Raw genomic sequence first — 23,654 nt, forward strand, 5'->3', positions numbered from 1 at the left:
CTCCTCTCTATGCTGTTCTGTGCTCTCCTCTCTATGCTGTTCTGTGCTCTCCTCTCTATGCTGTTCTGTGCTCTCCTCTTTATGCTGTTCTGTGCTCTCCACTCTGTGTTGTTTTCTATTCTCTGCACTCTCCTCTCCTCTGTGCTTTCCTCTGTGATGTGCTGTGCTATGTTCTCTGTGCTCTCCTCTGCGCTCTGTGCTCTACGCTGTTCTGTGCTCTGTGAGATGCAGCAGGCTCGTCCCAGTGGTCGGAGGCAGTGCGCATGTGCAGAGCAGCCCGCGGTCCGTGCATGCAGCGCTCGGCTCTTTGCTATGCCGTGTCGGTGTGTGTGCAGCCGCTGCCGGTCCGGATTCTCGGCGCCCGCTCCTGCTCTGTAATCTGATGTTTTCTTGCTTCTGTTTCAGTCTTCAGGATAATTCCTTCAGCAGCACAGCTGTGACCGAGTAAGTGATCATCCACATCCGCCGTCATAGCATTAGTAAACAATGTACTCGGCGCTGTCCGTCCAGCCCTGAGCTTCCTGCTGCAGCTACAGATGCCTGAGACTGTGACGCCTAGATACACCACACAAATGGGTATCTAAGCAGTGCAGGCAGAAATCCAGTGTATGTATGTATGTATGCATGCATGTGTGTATGTATATGTGTATATATATGGGCAACGGTGCATAATATATATATATATGTGCATGTATATGTGTATATATGTAGCAGTGTAGGCAGAAATTTCAATGTATGTATGTGTATAAATATGTGTATAGGTAACAGTGCATAATATATATAATGTGAATGTATGTATACATGTGTATATAGGTAGCAGTCCATTAATATATATATATAAAATATAATATATGTATGTGTATATAGTAGCAGTGCATAATATATATGTGACATCTGAGTGTTTCCCTCCTGGTGGTTATTTCCACGTCTGGCAGTGGTATCCGGAGCCGGTCCATGTCCTGTTCTGTGCTCCCGGTGATGAATATTTCCTGGGTGTATGGCGGAGGGGAGGCGAGCAGCGCTTCTACCCTCTATTGTGTGATGGCCCCTATAGATTGAAGGTGTGACATCCTATGTATTATTCATGGGGCGCTGCTGGCTTGAAATGGGTTAAACGTTGCAGAGACACAAAACTTTAATAGATCAATCTACCATATTTTTCCCTCCCATACACACCGGTGTAGATGTGACATAATGCACAGTAATGCCCGTCTGGTGCGAGAGCTCTGTGATGAAAAATAATGAATGAGGCTGGGGGGCTAGGGGCGGGGGTTGGGGGGATCCGCCTGCATTTCCGTATATTGATAGATTTTTTTTCTTCATTTAAAAATGTTTGCACATTGCCAAAATTGTAAATTTGCCCGAAATATTGGCGTGAGCTTATAGAATCGATGACATAGCCTGTGTATCCTTCTCCTTACTAAGGTGTGTGCAGAAAGTGACCGTGTCAGCGCTGTCAATAAGGGGCATGTGCGCTGCTCCTCACATTTTCTTGGCACGGTGATGGCTGAACTTGCAGCCCGGCTGAGGACCATGTTTGGATACTTGTCCCGGGTCATCCATGTCATATATTTGGGGCTGGGGCACACAATCACCCGTGACTTACTGTATGTTGTTAGATCCGACCCAGAGGTCATTAATACTTGATGCATTGTCATTTAGGCTGCGGTCACACGTCGAGGGTTTGGATGTGAAATAGTCATCCAGTTTTACAATGTGACTTTATAGACCACACTTGCATGCAGGGGAAATAATTGATTTTGAGAAATAATGACCGTGCTTATTATTCCTGTTAGTTCTGCATGAAAAGGCCATACTGATAATGGGGACAATCCTAGTTCGGATCCGCGGCACACCCATTATAAACACATAAGAGTTGCCATAGTCTAACTGGGAACTTTGCAAGCTTTAAATTAAAGGGGTTGTCCACTTCTTTTACATTGATGGCGTATCCTTAGGATAGATCAACAATGTGTGATAGGCCAGGGTCTGACACCCTGTACCCCCGCCGATCAGCTGTTCTTGGTGCTAGCAGTGGCAGGAAATGCTCAGTTCCGGAGCTCCGCGTCAACTGATGGTGGCTGCGGCCAGGTACTGCATATCCGGCTCCTATTGATTTGAACAGGAGGCGGATGTGCAGTACGCAGCTGCTATTAGAAGACTGGGCAGCTCCGGAACTGAGCATTTCCACCGGCAGCGAGAACATCTGATCGGCAGGGATGTTGGACCTTGGCCGATCAGACATTGATGAAGTATGCTAAGGATGGGCCTTGAATGTTAAAGTAGTGGACATTCCCTTTAGCACTGAAGTTCCAGAAATTTCGAGCTCCCCCCTGAAGTCCCGAAAGAGGGTCAAATGACCCTTAGTCCAAACTGAATAGAATTAACTAGAAACTAAATGGCTAAACTCAATGGAAAACAACAACCTCCTGTGGTGTGACAGTAATGGCCTTAATTGCAGAACAAAAGACGGTGATTATAGGATGTTAGCTAAAATCCTTCAGGTCATTCGACCCGTCTCTGGGTTCCAAAGGTAGAAATGGTAAATGACCCCTCTCTGGGACTTCTAGTGTTAATCTTCAGAATTGTATCTTGGTATGAAATATATATACAAGGGTCGTCTCTTTTCTGAAAAGTTTTTCCTATAAGCTCCTTTAGGCCCCCTTCACACGTCTGTGGAAAATGTTCATGTTTTGCATGGCCGTGTTGAAGGTCAATATGGCCCATCCGTGTGCCATGATTTTGGCACACTAGTGATCACCGTGTGTTATCCATGATAGGACACGGAGAGCTGGAACTTTTTCTCACTTGTCCCCAGCGCTGATGTTTCCAGCACTGCTGCTTCCGGGTCCGCAGTGCAGTGAATATTCATGAGCATAATGAGCGGGCCTGGAAGCAAGTGACCGCAGCGCCGAAGACAGCAGCACTGGAGACAGGTGAGTATAGCAAATCATTTTATTTCAGACACATGTTTTCTTCGAACGTGTCACACGGATCACATCAGTGTGTGGTCCATGTGACATCAGTGCTGCCGGAGAAAAATGGACTTGTGTCCATGCAGAACACAGAGACACGTGTGTGTGCCACATGGACACACGGTCCGTGAGAAAATACTGATGAGTGCGCAGACTCATTCATTTTAATGTGTCTGTGTCTCCAGTACGTATGAAAAAGACGTATCGGAATCAGTGACGTGTGAAGGGGGCCTTAGAGGTAGAAAAAAACAAACTTGGCTTTACTCACCCTCCCCGGGTCCAGCGTTGAATCTCCACCTCCACTAGTGTCTGTTCTTGTCTGCAGCGCTATCATCACGTTGACTGTGCTGCAGACAATCTCTGAGCTCAGCGGCTCTGACACTATAGACGGCACAAGCCGCTGTGCTCAATGATTGGCTGCAGCACTGTTAACCTGGCATAAGCAGGCAATAGCAGACGCCTAGACAGTGGCAGTACTCAACCCTGGACCCAGGGAGGGTGAGGAAAGTTCAATTTTTTTTTTCTATACAAATGGAGTTTACAGGAACAACTTTTCTGAAGGAGAATGATGAATTGATTTATTATTTAAAGCAGTGGGGCCCTTATTCCCAGACTCTACCAATCCAAGGGCCACTATGAAAGTTAAAGACTTAATACTATCTAAGACATTTACGGCATGATGAAAGTATGCGTGTCTTCCATTGGTGGTAAGGAGATCGCCTTCACCCAGTGCTTGAACTTCAGAAAGGAAGCGGCCTCGAATACAGGGCTCTCGATTGAAATTAGTCATCTTCTGAAACGGCCTACAATGACGATGGCCACCTCAGTCTTTCCTCTCGTAGCACCACACTATGATTAGAAGACTGCATATATGACCACGCAGTGCCGCACTGTCACTTGTCCATCTCTGCTCCCACCTATGCGCCCTCCTCTGACTCAGGACACACATATTAGCAGCTCCCAGACACCAACCTATACGCAGAAGCCCTGGATTCTGCTGACGTACGTGAAGCAATAATATATGTAAGTGTAAAGGGGGTGTTACACGCAGCAATATTGTTTGTGATATCGCTAGCGAGCGTACCGGCCCCCGTCGTTTGTGCGTCATGGGCAAATTTCTGCGTGGCGCGCAAAGTCGTTAGGAGCCGACACACATACTTACCTGCCTAGCAACGTCGCTGTGGCCGGCGATCCACCTCCTTTCTAAGGGGTCGGTTCGTGCGGCGTCACAGCGACGTCACACGGCAGCCGTCCAATAGATGCGGAGATGAGCGGACGTAACATCTCGCCCACCTCCTTCCTTCCGCATTCCCGGCGGCCGCAGGTAAGTTGCAGTTCGCCGCTCCCGAGGTGTCACACGTAGCGATGTGTGCTGCCTCGGGAACGATGAACAACCTGCGTGCTCAACAATCAACGCTTTTTTTAAAAGATCGTGTCAACGATGGACGATAAGGTGAGTATTTTCCATCGTTAACGGTCGTTCCTTGCTGTCACACGCAACGACGTCGCTAACGATGCCGGATGTGCGTCACAGAATTCGTGACTCCGGCGATATATTGTTAGATACGTCGTTGCGTGTAACGGGGCCTAAAGACTATGTGCCCACGTTGTTTTTTTTATGTGCTTATTTTCTGCACATGATAAGCATGTCTCGGGAGGAAAAATGCAGCAGGAAAAACACACTTTTGTTCCATCTGCACGTTTTTTCATATGCGTTTTTTCCTGCATCTTTTTCAGCTTATTTTAGTCATGGCGCGATCGTCAGGGTTCAGGTGGTGTACCCCTGTGATCACCTCAAGTCTCTGGCTGATGTTACAGCCGTGACCTGTCTCTCTGCCCGAAGCGGTCCCAGTGCTGCTCCCGGCAGTTTAATACCCCTAAATGCTGTAATCAGTGCGAGCGCAGCATTCAGGGGGCAGGGAGAGGGATCGCTTACCTCTCCTTGGCGATTGGGTCCCTGTAATACGATCACAGGGACCCGATCGCTGCCATGTTAACATGGGTCATCACTATGACAACTCCAGGTTACTGAGCTATGGGGAGACTCACACACCATGCTGTATATATGATGTGTGAGGCGAAGTGCTGCAATATAATCCACTGTAGTGATAAAGCATTGCAGGGCATTATAGACACGCAAAAAAAACACCGAAACAATTGACGACACACTGCTTCTTTTTTCAGCAACAAAATCTGCAAGGATAAAAGAAGCAGCGTGTGCACAGCAAGTCAGGATTCTCATAGACTGTGCTGGGATGCCTTTTTCCTTACATTTATTGATTACAATAAGCAAGGAAAACGCATAAAAAATGCAAAAAAATAATGCCATGTGGGCACAGCCTTAGGCTACTTTCACACATCCGGTTTTTGCTCTGCGGCACAATACGGCGCTCTGCAGAAAAACCGCAACCTTTTTTTTTGCCGCCGGTTGCGTTTTTTTTTGCATAGACTTACATTAGTGCCGCATGGGCTTGCGTTTGGTCTGGTTTTTGCCGCATGCGGCAGATTTAGCCGATGCCGCGGCCGGATGGAACGTTCCCTGGCACGTTTTTTGCTCCTGCAGAAAAAACCGCATCGCGCAGCATCTGGCCGCTGCGGCGCATTTTTCAATGCATGCCTATGGATGCCGCAATGCGGAAAAAAACGCATCCGGCCGCCGCATGCGGTTTCTTCCACTGTGCATGCTCAGTAGCAAAAAAACGGAAAAAACCGGACGGGCCGCATGTAAAAACTTATGCAAAGGATGCGGTGTTTTCACCGAATCCGTTGCATAGGTTTCACAGCCGGATTGAGCCGCACTGCTCAAACCGGATGTGTGAAAGTAGCCTAAGTCCCTAATATATTGCTGCATGTTAATCATTGGGTATCCTAAGCTGAGGGATACTATTACTTTTTGCCACTAAATTACTGTTGTTTACAGACAGAGTCCACAGTAATATAACACCTATAATAACAATTCGATTATTAAGTTTGTCATTGGATAACCCACTCATAATTCCAGAATAACTGTGTATTTCACCGTGCTAGCCTGAACCATGTGCATTAAAGGGGTATTCCTCTCTCCAAGATCCTATCCCAATATGTAGTAGGTGTAATAATAATATTAGCAAATATCTCCAATTAGAAATGTAGTATAGTTCTTCTGAGTAGCCATGTCACTTACCTCATGTGCAGGGCATTGCAGGACAGGACCTTAGGTATCCATGGTTACGACCATGCATATAGTGACAGTTGCTAGTGGTCGTAACTATGGATACCTGAGCTGCAATGCCCTGCACATGAGGTAAGTGACATAGTGAATCAGGAGAACTATACTACATTTCTAATTGGAGGTATTTTCTAATATTATTATAACATCTACTACATATTGGGATAAGATCTTCCCTTTAACCTTATAGGAATGCAGGTATATGATAGCCATGAGATCTTTGCTTCCAAGAAGTGTCCAAATCCAGCTGGACGGTTTTCAGTGGAAGTTGTTATCTGTTCTTTCCATGGCTTGTCAGCACAAGCTCGCCTTTTATTTTCCAGATCTCGAACCTAAGAATAAATCTGTCTATAACCTGTGGCGTCAAATATGCAGAAGGTTGAGCGCCACACACGAGCGCTGCACTGTGGTTTAACCCCTTTCCGCAAAATGACTTCACTGTATGTCAAATTTGCAGGTGATTTCCCACAATTACAGCACGGTCTGATGCATGGCACGGAGCTGTGCCTCTGCCATCTGCTATTATACACAGCAAAGCTGCTCCTGCATGTGCCGAGACCGGACACGGTGACGATCCCAGCACTTTAACCCCTTAGATGCCACTATCAGAAATGATAGCGGCATGTGTGGAGTTTGACAAAGGTAGATCGCTCTCTTTTGTCAGACCATCAGCACCCCCCGCAGCACGATTGTGGGGTCTCGATGGTTGCTATGGTAACAAGAAAGCCTGGCAATGGCCTCTGTCTGCGATATCCCTTAGCCAATCAGAGCCTGCAAGGGACGGGACCTGTCCGTCAAACACTGACAGGTTGGATGATGCACTGTAGTCAAAGGATCTCATGCCCAAGATCCCTTGTAGAACCACTAAGTTCTGTAAACTGAAAAAAAAAAAAAGTTTTTAAGTGTTGTTAAAAAAAACAAACTACAAATAAAAACAAACACAGTTTTGATAATAAAAAATATTACTAAATACAACCCTCCGCAAAAAATATTTAGTATCACCGCATTTCTAATGACTTGTACTATAAAACGATATAATTTTTCATCCCATATATTAAAAAAATAAATATATATATTTATATATATATATATATATATATATATATATATATACATATATATATATATATATATATATATATATATATATATATATATAAAAATAGTATGCAATAATTTCCATTTTATAATTTCCATTTTATTAATCTTAGCGCCAAAGAAAGTAATCAAAAGCCATATGTATTCCAAATTGGTGCTAATAAAATCTACAGCCTGTTATTTAAAAAACAAGTCTCCATACAATAGAAAAATGAAAAGAAAAAAAAAAAAGTTAGGACTCTTAAAGACATAGTAACATCACTTCCATTCCAACAATCCAACTTGCTAAATGCTGTATGCCGGAAGTCTCTTTTAGGATGTAAAGTTATGGTGCTTCGCTCTGATGCTCCATTGACCTATATTGTAAAAGTCACTTCCAGGTCATGCAGAGCGCAGTGTAATTCAGAGAGTTTGCAGAGGGGTGAGGTCACTGAGAAGAGGAGAAGAATATCTGCAGAGGGGTGAGGTTACTGAGAAGAGGAGCAGAATATCTGCAGAGGGGTGAGGTTACTGAGAAGAGGAGCAGAATATCTGCAGAGGGGTGGCATCACTGAGAAGAGGAGCAGAACGTCTGCAGAGGAGTGGCGTCACTGAGAAGAGGAGCAGAATATCTGCAGAGGGGTGACGTCACTGAGAAGAGGAGCAGAGTATCTGCAGAGGGGTGATGTCACTGGGAAGAGGAGCAGAAGTTCTACAGAGGGGTGACGTCACTGAGAAGAGGAGCAGAACGTCTGCACAGGGGTGACGTCACTGAGAAAAGGAGCAGAACATCTGCAGAGGGGTGGCGTCACTGAGAAGAGGAGCAGAACGTCTGCAGAGGGGTGGCATCACTGAGAAGAGGAGCAGAACGTCTGCAGAGGGGTGGCGTCACTGAGAAGAGGAGCAGAACGTCTGCAGAGGGGTGGCGTCACTGAGAAGAGGAGCAGAATATCTGCAGAGGGGTGACGTCACTGAGAAGAGGAGCAGAATATCTGCAGAGGGGTGATGTCACTGGGAAGAGGAGCAGAAGTTCTACAGAGGGGTGACGTCACTGAGAAGAGGAGCAGAACGTCTGCAGAGGGGTGGCATCACTGAGAAGAGGAGCAGAATATCTGCAGAGGGGTGATGTCACTGAGAAAAGGAGCAGAACTGCGCTGATCACAGAGAAAGTGATGGAAGGTGAGTAAAATAATACTTTCAAAGTACACATCATACACATATACATACACACATTGGTAATGGGAGTGCTTCCCTAAAGGGAACCTGTTATGTCTTTTTTTTTTTTTTTATAATAAACCGCCCCCAATTTGTTTTAAATTATGCAATGGGCATCACTAACCTGGTTTAAAAAAAAAATCCATGTATTTATCTTAAAAACATTCTATACTTAGGTGAATGCAGTAAATACCTTCGGTATCAGTCATAGGGGCAGCACTTTTGCTGGGATCAGTCACTGTCACTCAAGTTCAGGCAAGATTCTTTTTTGAACTAAGGCTACTTTCACATCAGTTTTTTTTATTTTTGCCTGTAGGCAAAAAACCACAAACCGCATATGACAGTGTGGATTAAATGTGCAACGCATGCAACCGCAATTGTTATTTTACCGGATCCTGGATACGACGGGACACAGAATTTAATCGTCCGACACTGGAGTCACTGATAGGGAGTCAGCTGACTCCTGATCTCACAGTCCACACACGCTGCAATGGATGCAGGTTAGCAGCAGTCACTGGCTGCTGACGATCATATGTGACCGTGTGTGGGCTGTGTGGGCTGTGTGGTCAGGAGTTCAGCTGAGTTCAGATCAGCTGACTCCAGTGTCGGACGATTACTTGTTCTGTGTCCCCTGCATCCACCGCAGCGTGTGCGGGTTGTGATGTCAGTTGAGTTCGTCCGGCACCGGAATCAGCTGATCTGAACTCAGCTGAACTCCTTACCGCATAGCCAGCAGAACAAGTAATCAGATCAGCGGACTCCAGTGTCAGCCGAGTACTTGTTCTGTGTCCCCCTGCCTCCATCGCAGTGTGTGTGGTCAGCTGAGTTCAGATCAACTGACTCCAGTGCTGACCGAACTCAGCTGACTTCACAGCCCACACACAGTGCGATGGATGCAGGGGGACACAGAACAAGTAATCGGCCGACACTGGAGTCAGCTGATCTGATTACTTGTTCTGCTGGCTGTGTGGTCAGGAGTAGAGATGAGTGAGAAGTAAAATGCTCTATGGGCGAAGTCCATATCTATTTTTTTTTGTTTTTTAATTCATTAAAAGATAAAAAAAAAAGCAAAAACCCCAAACACATAACTGTAACCCTAGGGTTAGGGTTAAAAAAATGCGTGGGCTCCTGCTGCATTTTCTTATGCTAAGGGTAACCCAAGCAGCTACTGGCTGCTAACCCCCACTGCTTGGTATTACCTTCACTGGCAATGGAAAATCCAGGGAAGCCCTATTTTTGTATGCTAGTCTGGTACAGCAGGTAGGTACGGGCTGCCCCCAACCCCCAGCTGCCTATTTGTACCTGGCTGGGAACCAAAAATATAGGGAAGCCCTCTTTTTAATTATTTCATGAATTTCATGAAATAATTAAAAAAAATATATATATAAATGACGTGGCCTTTGCCCAATTTTCGTGTCCAGCCAGGTACAACTAGACAGCTGGGGATTGGAATCATCAGCGCAGGGTATCCCAAGCTTTCTGGCCCCCCGCTGCGAATTGCTGTCCGCAGCCGCCCCCCAAAAAATGGCGCTTTCATAGAAGCGCCATCTTCTGGCGCTGTATCCAACTCTTCCAGCGACCCTGGTGCCAGGTGGCACGCTGGGTAATAAGGGGTTAATACCAGCTTTGTTTTACCAGCTGATATAAAGCCCGAGATTCTTGATGTCCGGGCAAGTTTGACCCAGCCAATAAGAATTTCCAATAAAGGGTTAAAAAAAAGACATCACACAGAGAAAAAATATTTTATTAGAAATAAATGCAAAGACACATTAGATACTCCATCTTTATTTCTCCCTCTCACCCCTCCACGATCCTGATCTTCTTTCTTCTTTCTTCTGTCTTCTTTCTTCAACTGATGCAGCTCCACTACTAAGCATGGGGGAGGAACTGCTTTCAGTACTGAAAACGGGATCCTGCCTACCAGAATGCGGTGACTTTTGGTAGAGCAGGATGCGACTCATTGAAAAGCATGGCAGGTACCGCTGCAATATGAAGATGCAGTATTTTGTCGGAGGTCAAAAATGCTACAAGTAGCGTTTTTGAAAAAAGATAAAATACTGCATCTCACCAGATCCAGTGTGTGCTGCACGCAACCGCAATTGACCGCATATTGCCGTGTTCCCGAAGCAAATGCATTGAAATGACCGCATTTGTAAAGGATCCGCTCTGCAGCAAAAAATCCATTCGTGACGCAGTTTAAAAAACGCTGATGGGAAAGTAGCCTTAGTGGTAATAAGCAGAATTGAAGTGGTTGTGCAGGACTTGTGCTGATGTCATGATCATGTGACCATAATTGGTGAAGGTCAGCAGAGAAGTGCTGATGAAGGATCTATGGTGTAAAATCAATTACAATGCTGGGGGTGTGACTAGGTTAACAAAATAATCATGCCTGAACTTGAGTGACAGGATTCCTTTAGCGCACACACACACACACACACACACACACACACGCACACGCACGCGCACGCGCACGCGCACGCACACACACACACACACACACACACACACACACACACACACACACACACACACACACACACACACACACACACACACACACACACACACACACACCTTTATATATCAGATTTTTTCATAGCTGAAAATCAGTGATAAAACACTGATGGTAAAAACTGTCACACTTAAGAAATACTGATGAAAATGAATGAAAAACACTGATACTTATACAGTGGAACCTCGATTAACGAGTAACCCAGTTAACGAGAATTTTGCTTAACAAGCAAAGCTTTCTGTAAATTTGTAACTCGGTTTACGAGAAAGCTTTGGTGTACGAGCAAAATACCGCACACACTTCCGGTTCCGTACATCCACCGCGCTCTAAGCCACTCTTGCAGTCCACACAAACACACACAAGAACACATAAAACACACACAAACACACACAAACAAACACGTACGCACACACATACAGTATTATGCTCACCTTACCTTCTGTTTCATCGCCGGTCTCATGGTTCTTGTAGTCCGCCGGTATATCGCGACGAGGGAGGAATCCTCGTGGTGAACTACAAGACCCAGGAGGCCGGCGATGGAACGGAAGGTAAGGTGAGCATAATATGTGTACCTTCTGTTCCATCGCCGGCCTCCTGGGTCCTGTAGTTCGCCGGTATAGGCTGTGTATCGGCAGGCATCGCGACGAAGCAGGAACTTCCTCTGTCACCACTACTCAAAGACAGCGCGCTGGCCAATCAGAGGCAAGCAACTCTTGCCTTTGACGTCAGCGCTCTGGCAGCGGAAGGTCCTCCCTTGTCATTATGGTAACCCGATACACATCATGTACCAGTGAACAGCAAGTCCGAGGAGACTGGCGATGGAACGGAAGGTAAGGTGAGCATTGTGTGTGTGTGTGTGTGTGTGTGTGTGTGTGTGTGTGTGTGTGTGTGTGTGCGTGTGTGTTTGTGTGTGTGGAATGACACAATAGGGGACCAGGATGGGACATTTAACGAGTTGTGGAGGGAATTATCTACATTGCAGTGATTTCCTATGGGAAATCTTTCTTTGCTGAATGAGTAACTTGGATTACAAGCACACGCCCGGAACGGATTGTTCTCGTTAACCAAGGTTCCACTGTTTCTGAATGAGGACTGAGGCTGTGTATGCGCTGAGTGTTTTGCAGAGTTTTTGTATGGAAAACTGAGCATAAACTCTCCAAATCCTCCTCAAAACTCTTAAAAAAAATTGGCGTCTCCGCTCAAATTCTGCTCTTCTCAAAACACCGCATAAAGTCTCAGTGTGAACACACACTTATACATCTGTATTTTTGGCAATGTTTGTTACATATAAGTAGGAAAAGGTTGATTAATCTGTTTACCAGTTGATGTAGCAGAAATCCTGGGGGGCGCGCTGTCCTGGCGATATTTTTTATTTTAGGGGGGATACTTTGCTTTTACGTCCCAGAACTGGCGGAGATAGACTATAGATAGTGGTTGTTGGAAGGATAAAGCAGAATTCAGAGCGTTCGTCAACTTGTTTTCACCCGTTTAAAAGTTGAGCTGCATTGGAGATGACCTTTTAAATAATCCATCATCACTCGGCTTTCTGCCAATCTCGGCATGTTTGCCTCCTAAGCTTTTAAATAGTTGCTGCACCGACAATATCCACACACTTTTGGCCTCTTTTATCACTCGAGGCTCTCGGAGTTGGTCCGTCTCCACTACTGGATCCTGTCTTTAATTGCCTGTCTGGTAATTTAATCATTAGGTCTGAACACGTGCCAGTCTTATGCAATGAGGGCTGCGTGGGACATTTGAGCAGCGAGTGATTGATGTCACATAAGCCGCATTTAGTGACATTATCCCGCTGATTATTGGGCTGTATACATATATCAAATGGATAACTGGAAGCCCGATATTTTCTGTAGAAAAAGTATTTTTTAATATTGCTGCCAAAATGTTCTCTACGTACAGCTAATATCTGGTTAGGACAATGGAGAAGAATCTGAGCCGAGAAAATCGGAATACAGTAAACTGACACTCGGCTGTAAAACTGATTATTAACATGAGAGAATATACACCTGGGAACCTAAAAACTACCAAAAAAAATGAGAAAATCACTGAAAGCAAACCTATACTTATACACAAAAGCTGCAGACATGTCTGAACCTTAATACCTTACAGCAAAGGTAGTCTAATGGTGCAGGAACTGTGCCTATTTTTTGCTTTTTGAGTGGTGGATGGTTCTTCTTTATCAACATTCTACCAGCATTGTAGGTGCTGGGACATTATTTTTACATAAAGTGACTTGCAGATTATCTATTTAGCACAGTTTCACAGTTTTAAATTACATCAAGCTGCCTGAAAGTGCAGTGACCTTCTAAGACTAGCATGATCTACTAATGCACATTAAAGAGAACCTGTCCATATATGATTTTGTAATGTATTGGCACTGTAACACAGATTACTTTGATACCTTTGGTGAAGAAATTCACTTTGTGGGTGTTCTTTAATCACCATGTGAAGTTTTCTATTATACTAAACTGTACACTGAGTCTTCTCCTCCCTGTCTTTTGATTCCCGGCTCCTCCGCCTGCCTCTTCTATTTGAAATCTTAGTGCTGACCTGTTATTCACAGCCTGGAGGCAGGCGGAGGGGCAGGGGAATCACAGATAGGGAGAAGTCCCAATGTACAGTCTAACATCTTACATAGTTACATAGGTTGAAAAAAGACCCAAGTCCATCTAATTAGCAGAAAACTTTAAATTCTTATAAAAAGAGCAATAAAGTTGATATAGTCACCCAAGGTATTAATTCAGTCAGTAGTACAGCGCCATTACAGCCTTGTCTTTACTTTACATTACAAAATCATGCTGACAGGTTCTCTTTAAAGGGAACCTGTCAGCAGAAATTTCGTCCAAAACCTAAAAGCTTCCCCCTCTGCAGCTCCTGGGCTGCATTCTAGAAAGGTCCCTGTTATTATTGTGCCCCATGTGAGACCAAAATAAAGACCTTATAAAGTGGTACCTTTTTGTATTCAGATACTGTAAATGTGACACGGGGGCGGGCTTTCTGGCGTCCATTATTCTGCCCCCTGGTTCTGTATGCCGCCCCCCATCGCTCCTTTCCATAGCTGATGCACCGCCCACTGCTAGTCTCACGGGACTGAGCAGTGTGCGCAGGCAAGTGATTATGGGCGGGGCTGTGATTGTTATCAGCAAGTACCCACCCATAATCTCGTGAGCGCGCAAACCTCTCCAGCGGTCACACTGTGCTCAGGGTAGATGCTAGACTGTATGGGCTGCTTCCAGGGATGACGTCCCTTTTGTCACATGATAGGGGCGTGTTCGCATGCCGGCGGCCAGGCGCTCAGCATAGCACTCACGTGCCGGCTGCCGGGCGCTCAGCATAGCGCTCTCACATGCCGGCGGCCAGGCGCTCAGCATAGCGCTCTCACATGCCGGCTGCTGGGCGCTCAGCTGAGCGCTCTCACATGACGGCGGCCGGGCGCTCAGCTGAGCGCTCTCACATGACGGCTGCCGGGCGCTCAGCTGAGTGCTCTCACATGACGGCTGCTGGGCGCTCAGCATAGCACTCTCACATGACGGCTGCCGGGCGCTTAGCTGAGCGCTCTCACATGACGGCTGCCGGGCGCTCAGCATAGCACTCTCACATGCCGGCTGCCGGGCGCTCAGCTGAGCGCTCTCACATGACGGCTACCGGGCGCTCAGCATAGCACTCTCACATGCCGGCTGCCGGGCGCTCAGCTGAGCGCTGTCACATGACGGCTGCCGGGCGCTCAGCATAGCACTCTCACATGACGGCTGCCGGGCGCTCAGCTGAGCGCTCTCACGTGACGGCTACCGGGCGCTCAGCATAGCACTCTCACATGCCGGCTGCCGGGCGCTCAGCATAGCACTCTCACATGACGGCTGCCGGGCGCTCAGCATAGCACTCTCACATGACGGCTGCCGGGCGCTCAGCATAGCGCTCTCACATGCCGGCTGCCGGGCGCTCAGCTGAGCGCTCTCACATGACGGCTACCGGGCGCTCAGCATAGCACTCTCACATGCCGGCTGCCGGGCGCTCAGCTGAGCGCTGTCACATGACGGCTGCCGGGCGCTCAGCATAGCACTCTCACATGACGGCTGCCGGGCGCTCAGCATAGCACTCTCACATGACGGCTGCCGGGCGCTCAGCATAGCACTCTCACATGACGGCTGCCGGGCGCTCAGCATAGCGCTCTCACATGCCGGCGGCCGGGCGCTCAGCTGAGCGCTCTCACGTGCCGGCTGCCGGGCGCTCAGCTGAGCGCTCTCACATGCCGGCGGCCGGGCGCTCAGCTGAACGTTCGGCCACCGAGAAACAAAATAAAGTTACATGCTGCGTTCCCTCCGCCCGACGCAGCGTTAAAATAACGACGCTGCGTCGTCCAGCGGATGCAACACTGACACTTGCGTTACAGTGCGTTGTCCATACAAGTCTATGGAGAATAGCGCAGTGCGTTAACGGACTGCGCTATTCTCCATAGTGACGGATTGCGCTGAACGCAAAGTGTGAAAGTACCCGAAGAGAAGCACAGGTTGTAGTTGCATAAGTTGTTTCCAGAGCTTGTTTCCATGTACTTATAGGGAATTCCTTGTGCAAATCTTTCTCCCAATTACTTAGGTTTAGTTTTTTCTCAAATTCATAATCTTCATTTAGCAAGGAATATATATTACTGGTTTTCCAAATAATTTTGTTTAGTGGATTATTCAGTAAATTTATTAGGGGTTTAGGAAGCTGAAATCTAGGTTTTTTTGTTTGTAAGAAAATTTTCTATACGGTGTTGAATTTACTTTGTATGTTTTTGAAGGGCAAGATTTTGTTATTTTCTATTAGGTCGAGAAAATTGTTTATGTTGTATTGTTTCCATTTTATTATGTTCATTTTGGGAGTCAGAATTTGTATTGTTTCAATTGGGCAACATTTAATATCCTCCAAAGGTACATTATCTTTCATCAATGTTTTTAACAGGGATTTCCATGCCCATAGTTCTGCTTTACTTGTTTGAAATTTAGTTAATGTTTTTTGTGTGTTTTAAAAGTTGGGCCAAAAATTCAATTTGAATATATACAGATTGCATGCTTGCAGTCATGTGACTGTCTGCTTCCGTCAGTGATTCCGGAGAATCCTGACAGTGTGTGGTGTGCCACTGTTGAGGATTCAGAAGTCTACAGTCACATTATAGTATAACTTCAGACTTTCACTACAAGAACGTACAACCCCTTTAACTCTAAGGTCTGCCTCCTTGGTATATATGCCCTTGTCCATTATTAATATAGTAAATTACCCTTGAATATATTTTTCATGGTCCAACAATTCAACTCTAATACTCTCCAGTGCAGTGACTAAGGCTATATCCACATGGTAATATAAATTGAAAATAAGTATACAGTATATCACAAAAGTGAGTACACCCCTCACATTTTTGTAAATATTTTATATATTTTCATGGGACAACACTGAAGATATGACACATACAATATACAGCTTTTATAACAGTGTACATTTGGTGCCCTCTAAATAGCTCTATGCACAGGCATTAATGTTTAAACTGCTGGCAACAGAAGTGAGTACACCCCTAAATGAAGACAGTAAATTGTGTCCATAGTCTCAATAATTTTGTGTGGCCACCATTATTTTCCAGCACTGCCTTAATTCTTTTGGCTATGGGTTAGATAGAGCTTCACAGGAGCCTCTAGATCTTCTTCCATCCTCCATGACGACATCATGGAGCTGGTGGGTGTGAGACATCTTCTGCTCCTCCACCTACTGTTTGAGGAGGCCCCACAGATGCTCAATACGATTGAGGTCTGGAGACGCTTGGCCAGTCCAGCACCTTTACCCTCAGTTTGTTTAGAAGGGTAGTGGTCATCTTGGAGGTGTATGTGGGCTTGTTATCATGTTCGAATATGAAGGCAGGGGATCTTGTTTTACCTCAGTATGTCACAGTACATATTGGCATTCATGAGTCCCTCAATGAGCTTCAGCTCATCACAGCCCCAAATCATGACACTCCCACCACCATGCTTGACTGTAGGCAAGACACGTGTGTCTTTGTACTCCTCACCTGGTTAGAAGTGTCATATCTTCAGTGCTGCCCCATGAAAGATCTACTAAAATGTTTACAAACATGTGAGAGGTGTTCTCACTTTTGTGATATACTGTATATAGACAATTTCTTTGACCATGTGAAAAATTTGGTTGAGTTGGTTGAATTGTTTTAGCTTTTCTAGTATGTGTAGTATATTAACCAAACAATCTATGATCCAGTGCAGTGTTTCTTTTTCTCAGTCAGCCATGTTCATCCCACCATGCACACATCACTCCTTTTCTACATGAGAATTAAGAAAAGCATATATACATAGTTTTTGTTACTTGACCTTATCCCTAGTTGCAAAACAATAGGCCATACTTTTTGGCCTCAACATTAATAAATACAGCTGACTGCTAACCTTATGGCCCCCATATACATTAGACAGCAGACAGCCCAGTGGTCATTCAGTCGGACTCCCCCATACACAGGAAAGCTAGGCTCGGCTGTGTTCTCCATATAGTAGAGTAATCCACTGTCATCTATGCTATATGAAGGGTTGCAGAAACCCTTTTTTAGATTATGGATCACTCAGAGGAATCTTATGTGCGTTTTCTCTGATGGAACTTACGTTATTTACTCATTATCACCAGTACATTGGGCTGTGTCCATACAGTCATATGAAAAAGTTTGGGCACCGCTATTAATGTTAACCTTTTTTCTTTATAACAAATTGGGGTTTTGCAACAGCTAGTTCAGTTTCATATATCTAATAACTGATGGACTGAGTAATATTTCAGGATTGAAATGAGGTTTATTGTACTAACAGAGAATGTGCAATCCGCATTTAAACAAAATTTGACAGGTTCAAAAGTATGGGCACCCTTATCAATTTCTTGATTTGAACACTCCTAACTACTTTTTACTGACTTACTAAAGCACTAAATTGGTTTTGTAACCTCATTGAGCTTTGAACTTCATAGGCAGGTGTATCCAATCATGAGAAAAGGTATTTAAGATGGCCACTTGCAAGTTGTTCTCCTATTTGAATCTCCTATGAAGAGTGGCATCATGGACTCCTCAAAACAAGTCTCAAATGATCTGAAAACAAAGATTATTCAACATAGTTGTTCAGGGGAAGGATACAAAAAGTTGTCTCAGAGATTTAAACTGTCAGTTTCCACTGTGAGGAACATAGTAAGGAAATGGAAGAACACAGGTAGAGTTCTTGTTAAGCCCAGAAGTGGCAGGCCAAGAAAAATATCAGAAAGGCAGAGAAGAAGAATGGTGAGAACAGTCAAGGACAATCCACAGACCACCTCCAAAGACCTGCAGCATCATCTTGCTGCAGATGGTGTCAATGTGCATCGGTCAACAATACAGCGCACGTTGCACAAGGAGAAGCTGTATGGGAGAGTGATGCAAAAGAAGCCGTTTCTGCAAGCACGCCACAAACAGAGTCGCCTGAGGTATGCAAAAGCACATTTGGACAAGCCAGTTACATTTTGGAAGAAGGTCCTGTGGACTGATGAAACAAAGATTGAGTTGTTTGGTCATACAAAAAGGTGTTATGAATGGAGGCAAAAAACACGGCATTCCAAGAAAAGCACTTGCTACCCACAGTAAAATTTGGTGGAGGTTCCATCATGCTTTGGGGCTGTGTGGCCAATGCCGGCACCGGGAATCTTGTTAAAGTTGAGGGTCGCATGGATTCAACTCAGTATCAGCAGATTCTTGACAATAATGTGCAAGAATAAATGACGAAGTTGAAGTTACGCAGGGTATGGATATTTCAGCAAGACAATGATCCAAAACACCGCTCCAAATCTACTCAGGCATTCATGCAGAGGAACAATTACAATGTTCTGGAATGGCCATCCCAGTCCCCAGACCTGAATATCATTGAAAATCTGTGGGATGATTTGAAGCGTGCTGTCCATGTTCGGCGACCATCAAACTTAACTGAACTGGAATTGTTTTGTAAACAGGAATGGTCAAATATACCTTCATCGAGGATCCAGGAACTGTTATTTTTGCAAAAGGAGGATCTACAAAATATTAATGTCACTTTTATTTTTAGGTGCCCATACTTTTGCACTGGTCAAATTTTGTTTAAATGCGGATTACACATTTTCTGTTAGTACAATAAACCTTATTTCAATCCAGAAATATTACTCAGTCCATCAGTTATTAGATATATAAAAACAAAAAAGTGAGCCGGAGTATGAGATGGTATACATGGTACTTGTGAGACCATGTTCACACTGGCCATGAGACAAAGAGAAACCAAGGAAAAAATTGTGAAAAAATACCCTGCTGTAACTAAATAAAAGCATAGTGCATATAAACATAGGGTACTTAGTAAACACTGTTTTTGATCAAAAAAAGCATAAAGCTATCCCACCAACGCCAAGGTGTACCCAGTTGGGATAGTACCTACACTCTCTAATATTAAAACCTTACCATGGGTCTAAAATAGGCCTCAATGTGGCTAAGGGCTGAGAGCGACCGGGTCCCAACAGGACACACACAGTCAGGGGGATTCACAGAATGAAATGTCCAGCTCGCTGAGAAGGGGGCCACTCCCTGTTTGTACTGAATACAAAAAAACTACATAAAAACAAAAAAGTGAGCCGGAGTATGAGATGGTATACATGGTACTTGTGAGACCATGTTCACACTGGCCATGAGACAAAGAGAAACCAAGGAAAAAATTGTGAAAAAATACCCTGCTGTAACTAAATAAAAGCATAGTGCATATAAACATAGGGTACTTAGTAAACACTGTTTTTGATCAAAAAAAGCATAAAGCTATCCCACCAACGCCAAGGTGTACCCAGTTGGGATAGTACCTACACTCTCTAATATTAAAACCTTACCATGGGTCTAAAATAGGCCTCAATGTGGCTAAGGGCTGAGAGCGACCGGGTCCCAACAGGACACACACAGTCAGGGGGATTCACAGAATGAAATGTCCAGCTCGCTGAGAAGGGGGCCACTCCCTGTTTGTACTGAATACAAAAAAACTACATAAAAACAAAAAAGTGAGCCGGAGTATGAGATGGTATACATGGTACTTGTGAGACCATGTTCACACTGGCCATGAGACAAAGAGAAACCAAGGAAAAAATTGTGAAAAAATACCCTGCTGTAACTAAATAAAAGCATAGTGCATATAAACATAGGGTACTTAGTAAACACTGTTTTTGATCAAAAAAAGCATAAAGCTATCCCACCAACGCCAAGGTGTACCCAGTTGGGATAGTACCTACACTCTCTAATATTAAAACCTTACCATGGGTCTAAAATAGGCCTCAATGTGGCTAAGGGCTGAGAGCGACCGGGTCCCAACAGGACACACACAGTCAGGGGGATTCACAGAATGAAATGTCCAGCTCGCTGAGAAGGGGGCCACTCCCTGTTTGTACTGAATACAAAAAAACTACATAAAAACAAAAAAGTGAGCCGGAGTATGAGATGGTATACATGGTACTTGTGAGACCATGTTCACACTGGCCATGAGACAAAGAGAAACCAAGGAAAAAATTGTGAAAAAATACCCTGCTGTAACTAAATAAAAGCATAGTGCATATAAACAGTTATTAGATATATGTAGCTGAAAAAGCTATTCCAAAAACCCAAATTGTTATAAAGAAAAAAGGTTAACATTAATAGGGGTGCCCAAACTTTTTCATATGACTGTAATTATTGATTTCAATCTTTCCACATTGAAGAGTCATGGAGCCCAGTAGGCCAAAATAGAATATTAGTCACTTTTAAGAATAAAGTATAGCACAATCATTCTGGAAGAAACCCTAGAAGAATGGTAGCACCTTGGAGTTCAGGTAGTATCTAGGCTCTTGAGAAAATATACTGATCACACAAGGCAGAGGATGAGTCTGCACTCTGATCTAGGTCTACTACTGAATTGCAAAATGAAAGGTCTCTATAGAGCATTAAATACTTGTACATTCATGTTCAGTGTAACATTAAGGCCATGTTCACACGTTGCTAAGGCTGCTTTCACATTACGTTTTTTTAACATGCATCCTGAACATTTTTGTGCTGCAAAAGCGGATCCAGTACAAATGCGTTTTCATTTCAATGCATTTGCCATGGACTCGCGTCAACATGCGTTGAGATGCGTTTGCGTGCATTATAGTGAGGATCCAGCGAGTTGCAGTATTTTAACATTTTTCAAAAACGCTACTTGTAGCGTTTTTGAGCTGCGTCCAAATACTGTTTGCCACTGGATCCTGACTACTGCACGCAAAGGCATGTGAACGGTGGCGTGCTGATAGACAGGATCCTGTTGGGCAGAAACCAGCCTGGCGTGATCAGAGTCTCTCTCTCTGTCTCTCTGTCGGTCTCTCTCTCTCTCTCTCAGTCTCTATCTCACTCTGTCGGTTTCTCCCTCTCACTCCCTCTCTCATACTCACAGATCACCGGCGCGGCGCTGCACGGTGTTCACACTGCTCTGGCAGCTTCTCCTCTTTTGAAAATGCCGGCCACTCATTATTCCATCTTGTATTCCCTGCTTCCCCCGCCCACCAGCGCCTATGATTGGTTGCTTTCAGACACACCCCCACGCTGAATGACAGCTGTCTCAATGCAACCAATCACAGCCGCCGGTGGGCGGGTTTATTTTGTGCAGTACAATAAATAATTAAAAAAAAACGGTGTGCGCTCCCCCTCAATTTTGATACCAGCCAAGATAAAGATACACGGCTGAAGGCTGGTATTCTCAGGATGGGGAGCCCCACGTTATGGGGAGCCCCCCAGTCTAAAAATATCAGCCAGCAGCCGCCCGGAATTGCCGCATCCATTAGATGCAACAGTCCCGGGACTCTACCCGGCTCATCCCGAATTGCCATGGTCTAGTGGCAATCGGAGTAATAAGGAGTTAATGGCAGCCCATAGCTGCCACTAAGTCCTAGGTTAATCATGGCAGGCGTCTATGAGACACCCCCAATGATTAACCTGTAAGTGAAAGTAAATACATGTAAACACAAACACCGAAAAATCCTTTATTTGGAATAAAAGACAAAAAAACACCCTCTTTCACCACTTTATTAAAATCCCCAAATACCCCTCCAGGTCTGGCGTAATCCACATGAGGTCCCACGACGTTTCCAGCTCTGCTACATCGGAAGCTGACAGGAGCAGCAGTAGAACACCACCGCTCCTGTGAGCTCCACAGAGCAACTGAAGTGATTCTCTCTTGTCAGCGGTGACGTCACTCAGGTAGTGCTGGGGTGTGTGCGGTGATGATGGGGGCAGTAGTGTTTGTGTGTGTGCAGTGATGATGGGGATGGTAGTGCCTGCGTGTGTGCGGTGGTGATGGAGGCGGTATTACTGGTTTGTACGGTGATGATGGGGATGGTAGTGCGTGCATTTGAGCGGCGATGATGGGGGCGGTAGTGCGGGTGTGTGCAGTGATGTTGGGGGCGGTAGTGTGGGTGTGTGTAGTGATGATGGGGGCGGTAGTGTCTCTCTCTCTCTCTCTCTCTCTCTTTTTCTCTCTTTCTCTCTTTTTCTCTCTTCATTTTTCTTTTTTCTTTCTTTCTTTCTCTTTTTCTCTTTCTCTCTCTTTTTTTTTCTCTCTTTTTTCTCTTTCTTTTTTTTCTCTCTCTTTCTCCATCTGAATTTCCAGTCTGTCACGTTTAGTTCTCCTCACTCCCGATCACGTGACTCCAATACCTGCCCAAGTGACAGGATCCTGTAAAATAACACATGCGTTTGCATGCGTTTCTCTTTGGAAAAACAAGATCCGCTTTTGCAGCAAAAAAACGTTCAGGACGCATGTTAAAAAAACGTAGTGTGAATGCAGCCTTAACGCGTTCATTGGGTTAGAAAAAAAAGTGCAAACGAGTTTGTACGAAGATTGGAAGTTTATTCAATGTAGCTATGTTCACACACTGCATCTTTTGGTGCATTTTTGAGGTCACAAAGATGCACCTAAATGCATGCATGAGATTTCTATTTTTCTGTCCACACTGGGCATCTTTTGTTGGCTGCATCTTGGCTGCATTTTGCAAGATTCAGCATGTCAATTCTTTTTGCGTTTTTCCCAGCGTTTTTGAGCCCTCCAGTCAATATATTTGACTTAAAAAACGCATTTGTCAAACCGCGGTAAAAACGCGATAAAAACACGTTGCGTTTTTGATGCGTTTTTGCCGTGGTGCGTTTTAAGATGCACTCGAGATAAACATAGCCTTTCTGTACAATAGGCGGTGACTTTCTGATCGCTGGAGATTTGAACACTGTGACCCCCACTCCATTCATTTTTAATAGCATGTCGGACACAGCCAAGCACTGTGCTCTGCTGTCCCTAGAGGTACCACTGAGAATGAACAGAGTGGAGGAGCCGGAGGTCAAATCTTCAGCAATCAGGAAATTCAGATGGAGAAAGAGAGAGAGAAAAAAAAGAGAGAGAGAGAAAAAGAGGGTAACTACCCTCTATCCTACAAATAGGGTAGAACTTCCAATCTTGGCAATACCTCTATAAAGGACGGGCACTCGTGCATCATGGCTCGGCCAAACATTTAAACACCGTACATCTTGTTTTCAATTTCCACCCTTCCCTCACCTGTGATAGACAGCTCTGGCTTCATAGAGCCAGAGAAGAGCAGAGAAAGCAGATGGAAAGGC

At 44.9% G+C, this 23,654-nt stretch overlaps 1 protein-coding gene across 4 annotated transcripts in view; it reads left to right on the top strand.

Annotated features, from left to right (window-relative positions):
- The first annotated feature begins 267 nt into the window (after positions 1 to 267).
- FAM13C (family with sequence similarity 13 member C) overlaps positions 268 to 23,654 on the top strand; it is a 218,460-nt gene continuing 195,073 nt past the window's right edge. For 3 of the 4 annotated variants that reach the window (XM_075348701.1, XM_075348704.1, XM_075348702.1), the window contains exon 1: positions 269 to 444. In XM_075348701.1, the coding sequence (XP_075204816.1) occupies positions 383 to 444 (62 nt within the window). In that variant the 5' untranslated portion in view covers positions 269 to 382. Of the gene's footprint in view, positions 445 to 23,654 lie in introns of all 4 variants that reach the window. The other variant, XM_075348703.1, reaches the window with a different exon arrangement.

The sequence above is a fragment of the Anomaloglossus baeobatrachus genome, chromosome 5 (genome assembly GCF_048569485.1).
Source record: "Anomaloglossus baeobatrachus isolate aAnoBae1 chromosome 5, aAnoBae1.hap1, whole genome shotgun sequence".
NCBI lineage: Eukaryota > Metazoa > Chordata > Amphibia > Anura > Aromobatidae > Anomaloglossus > Anomaloglossus baeobatrachus.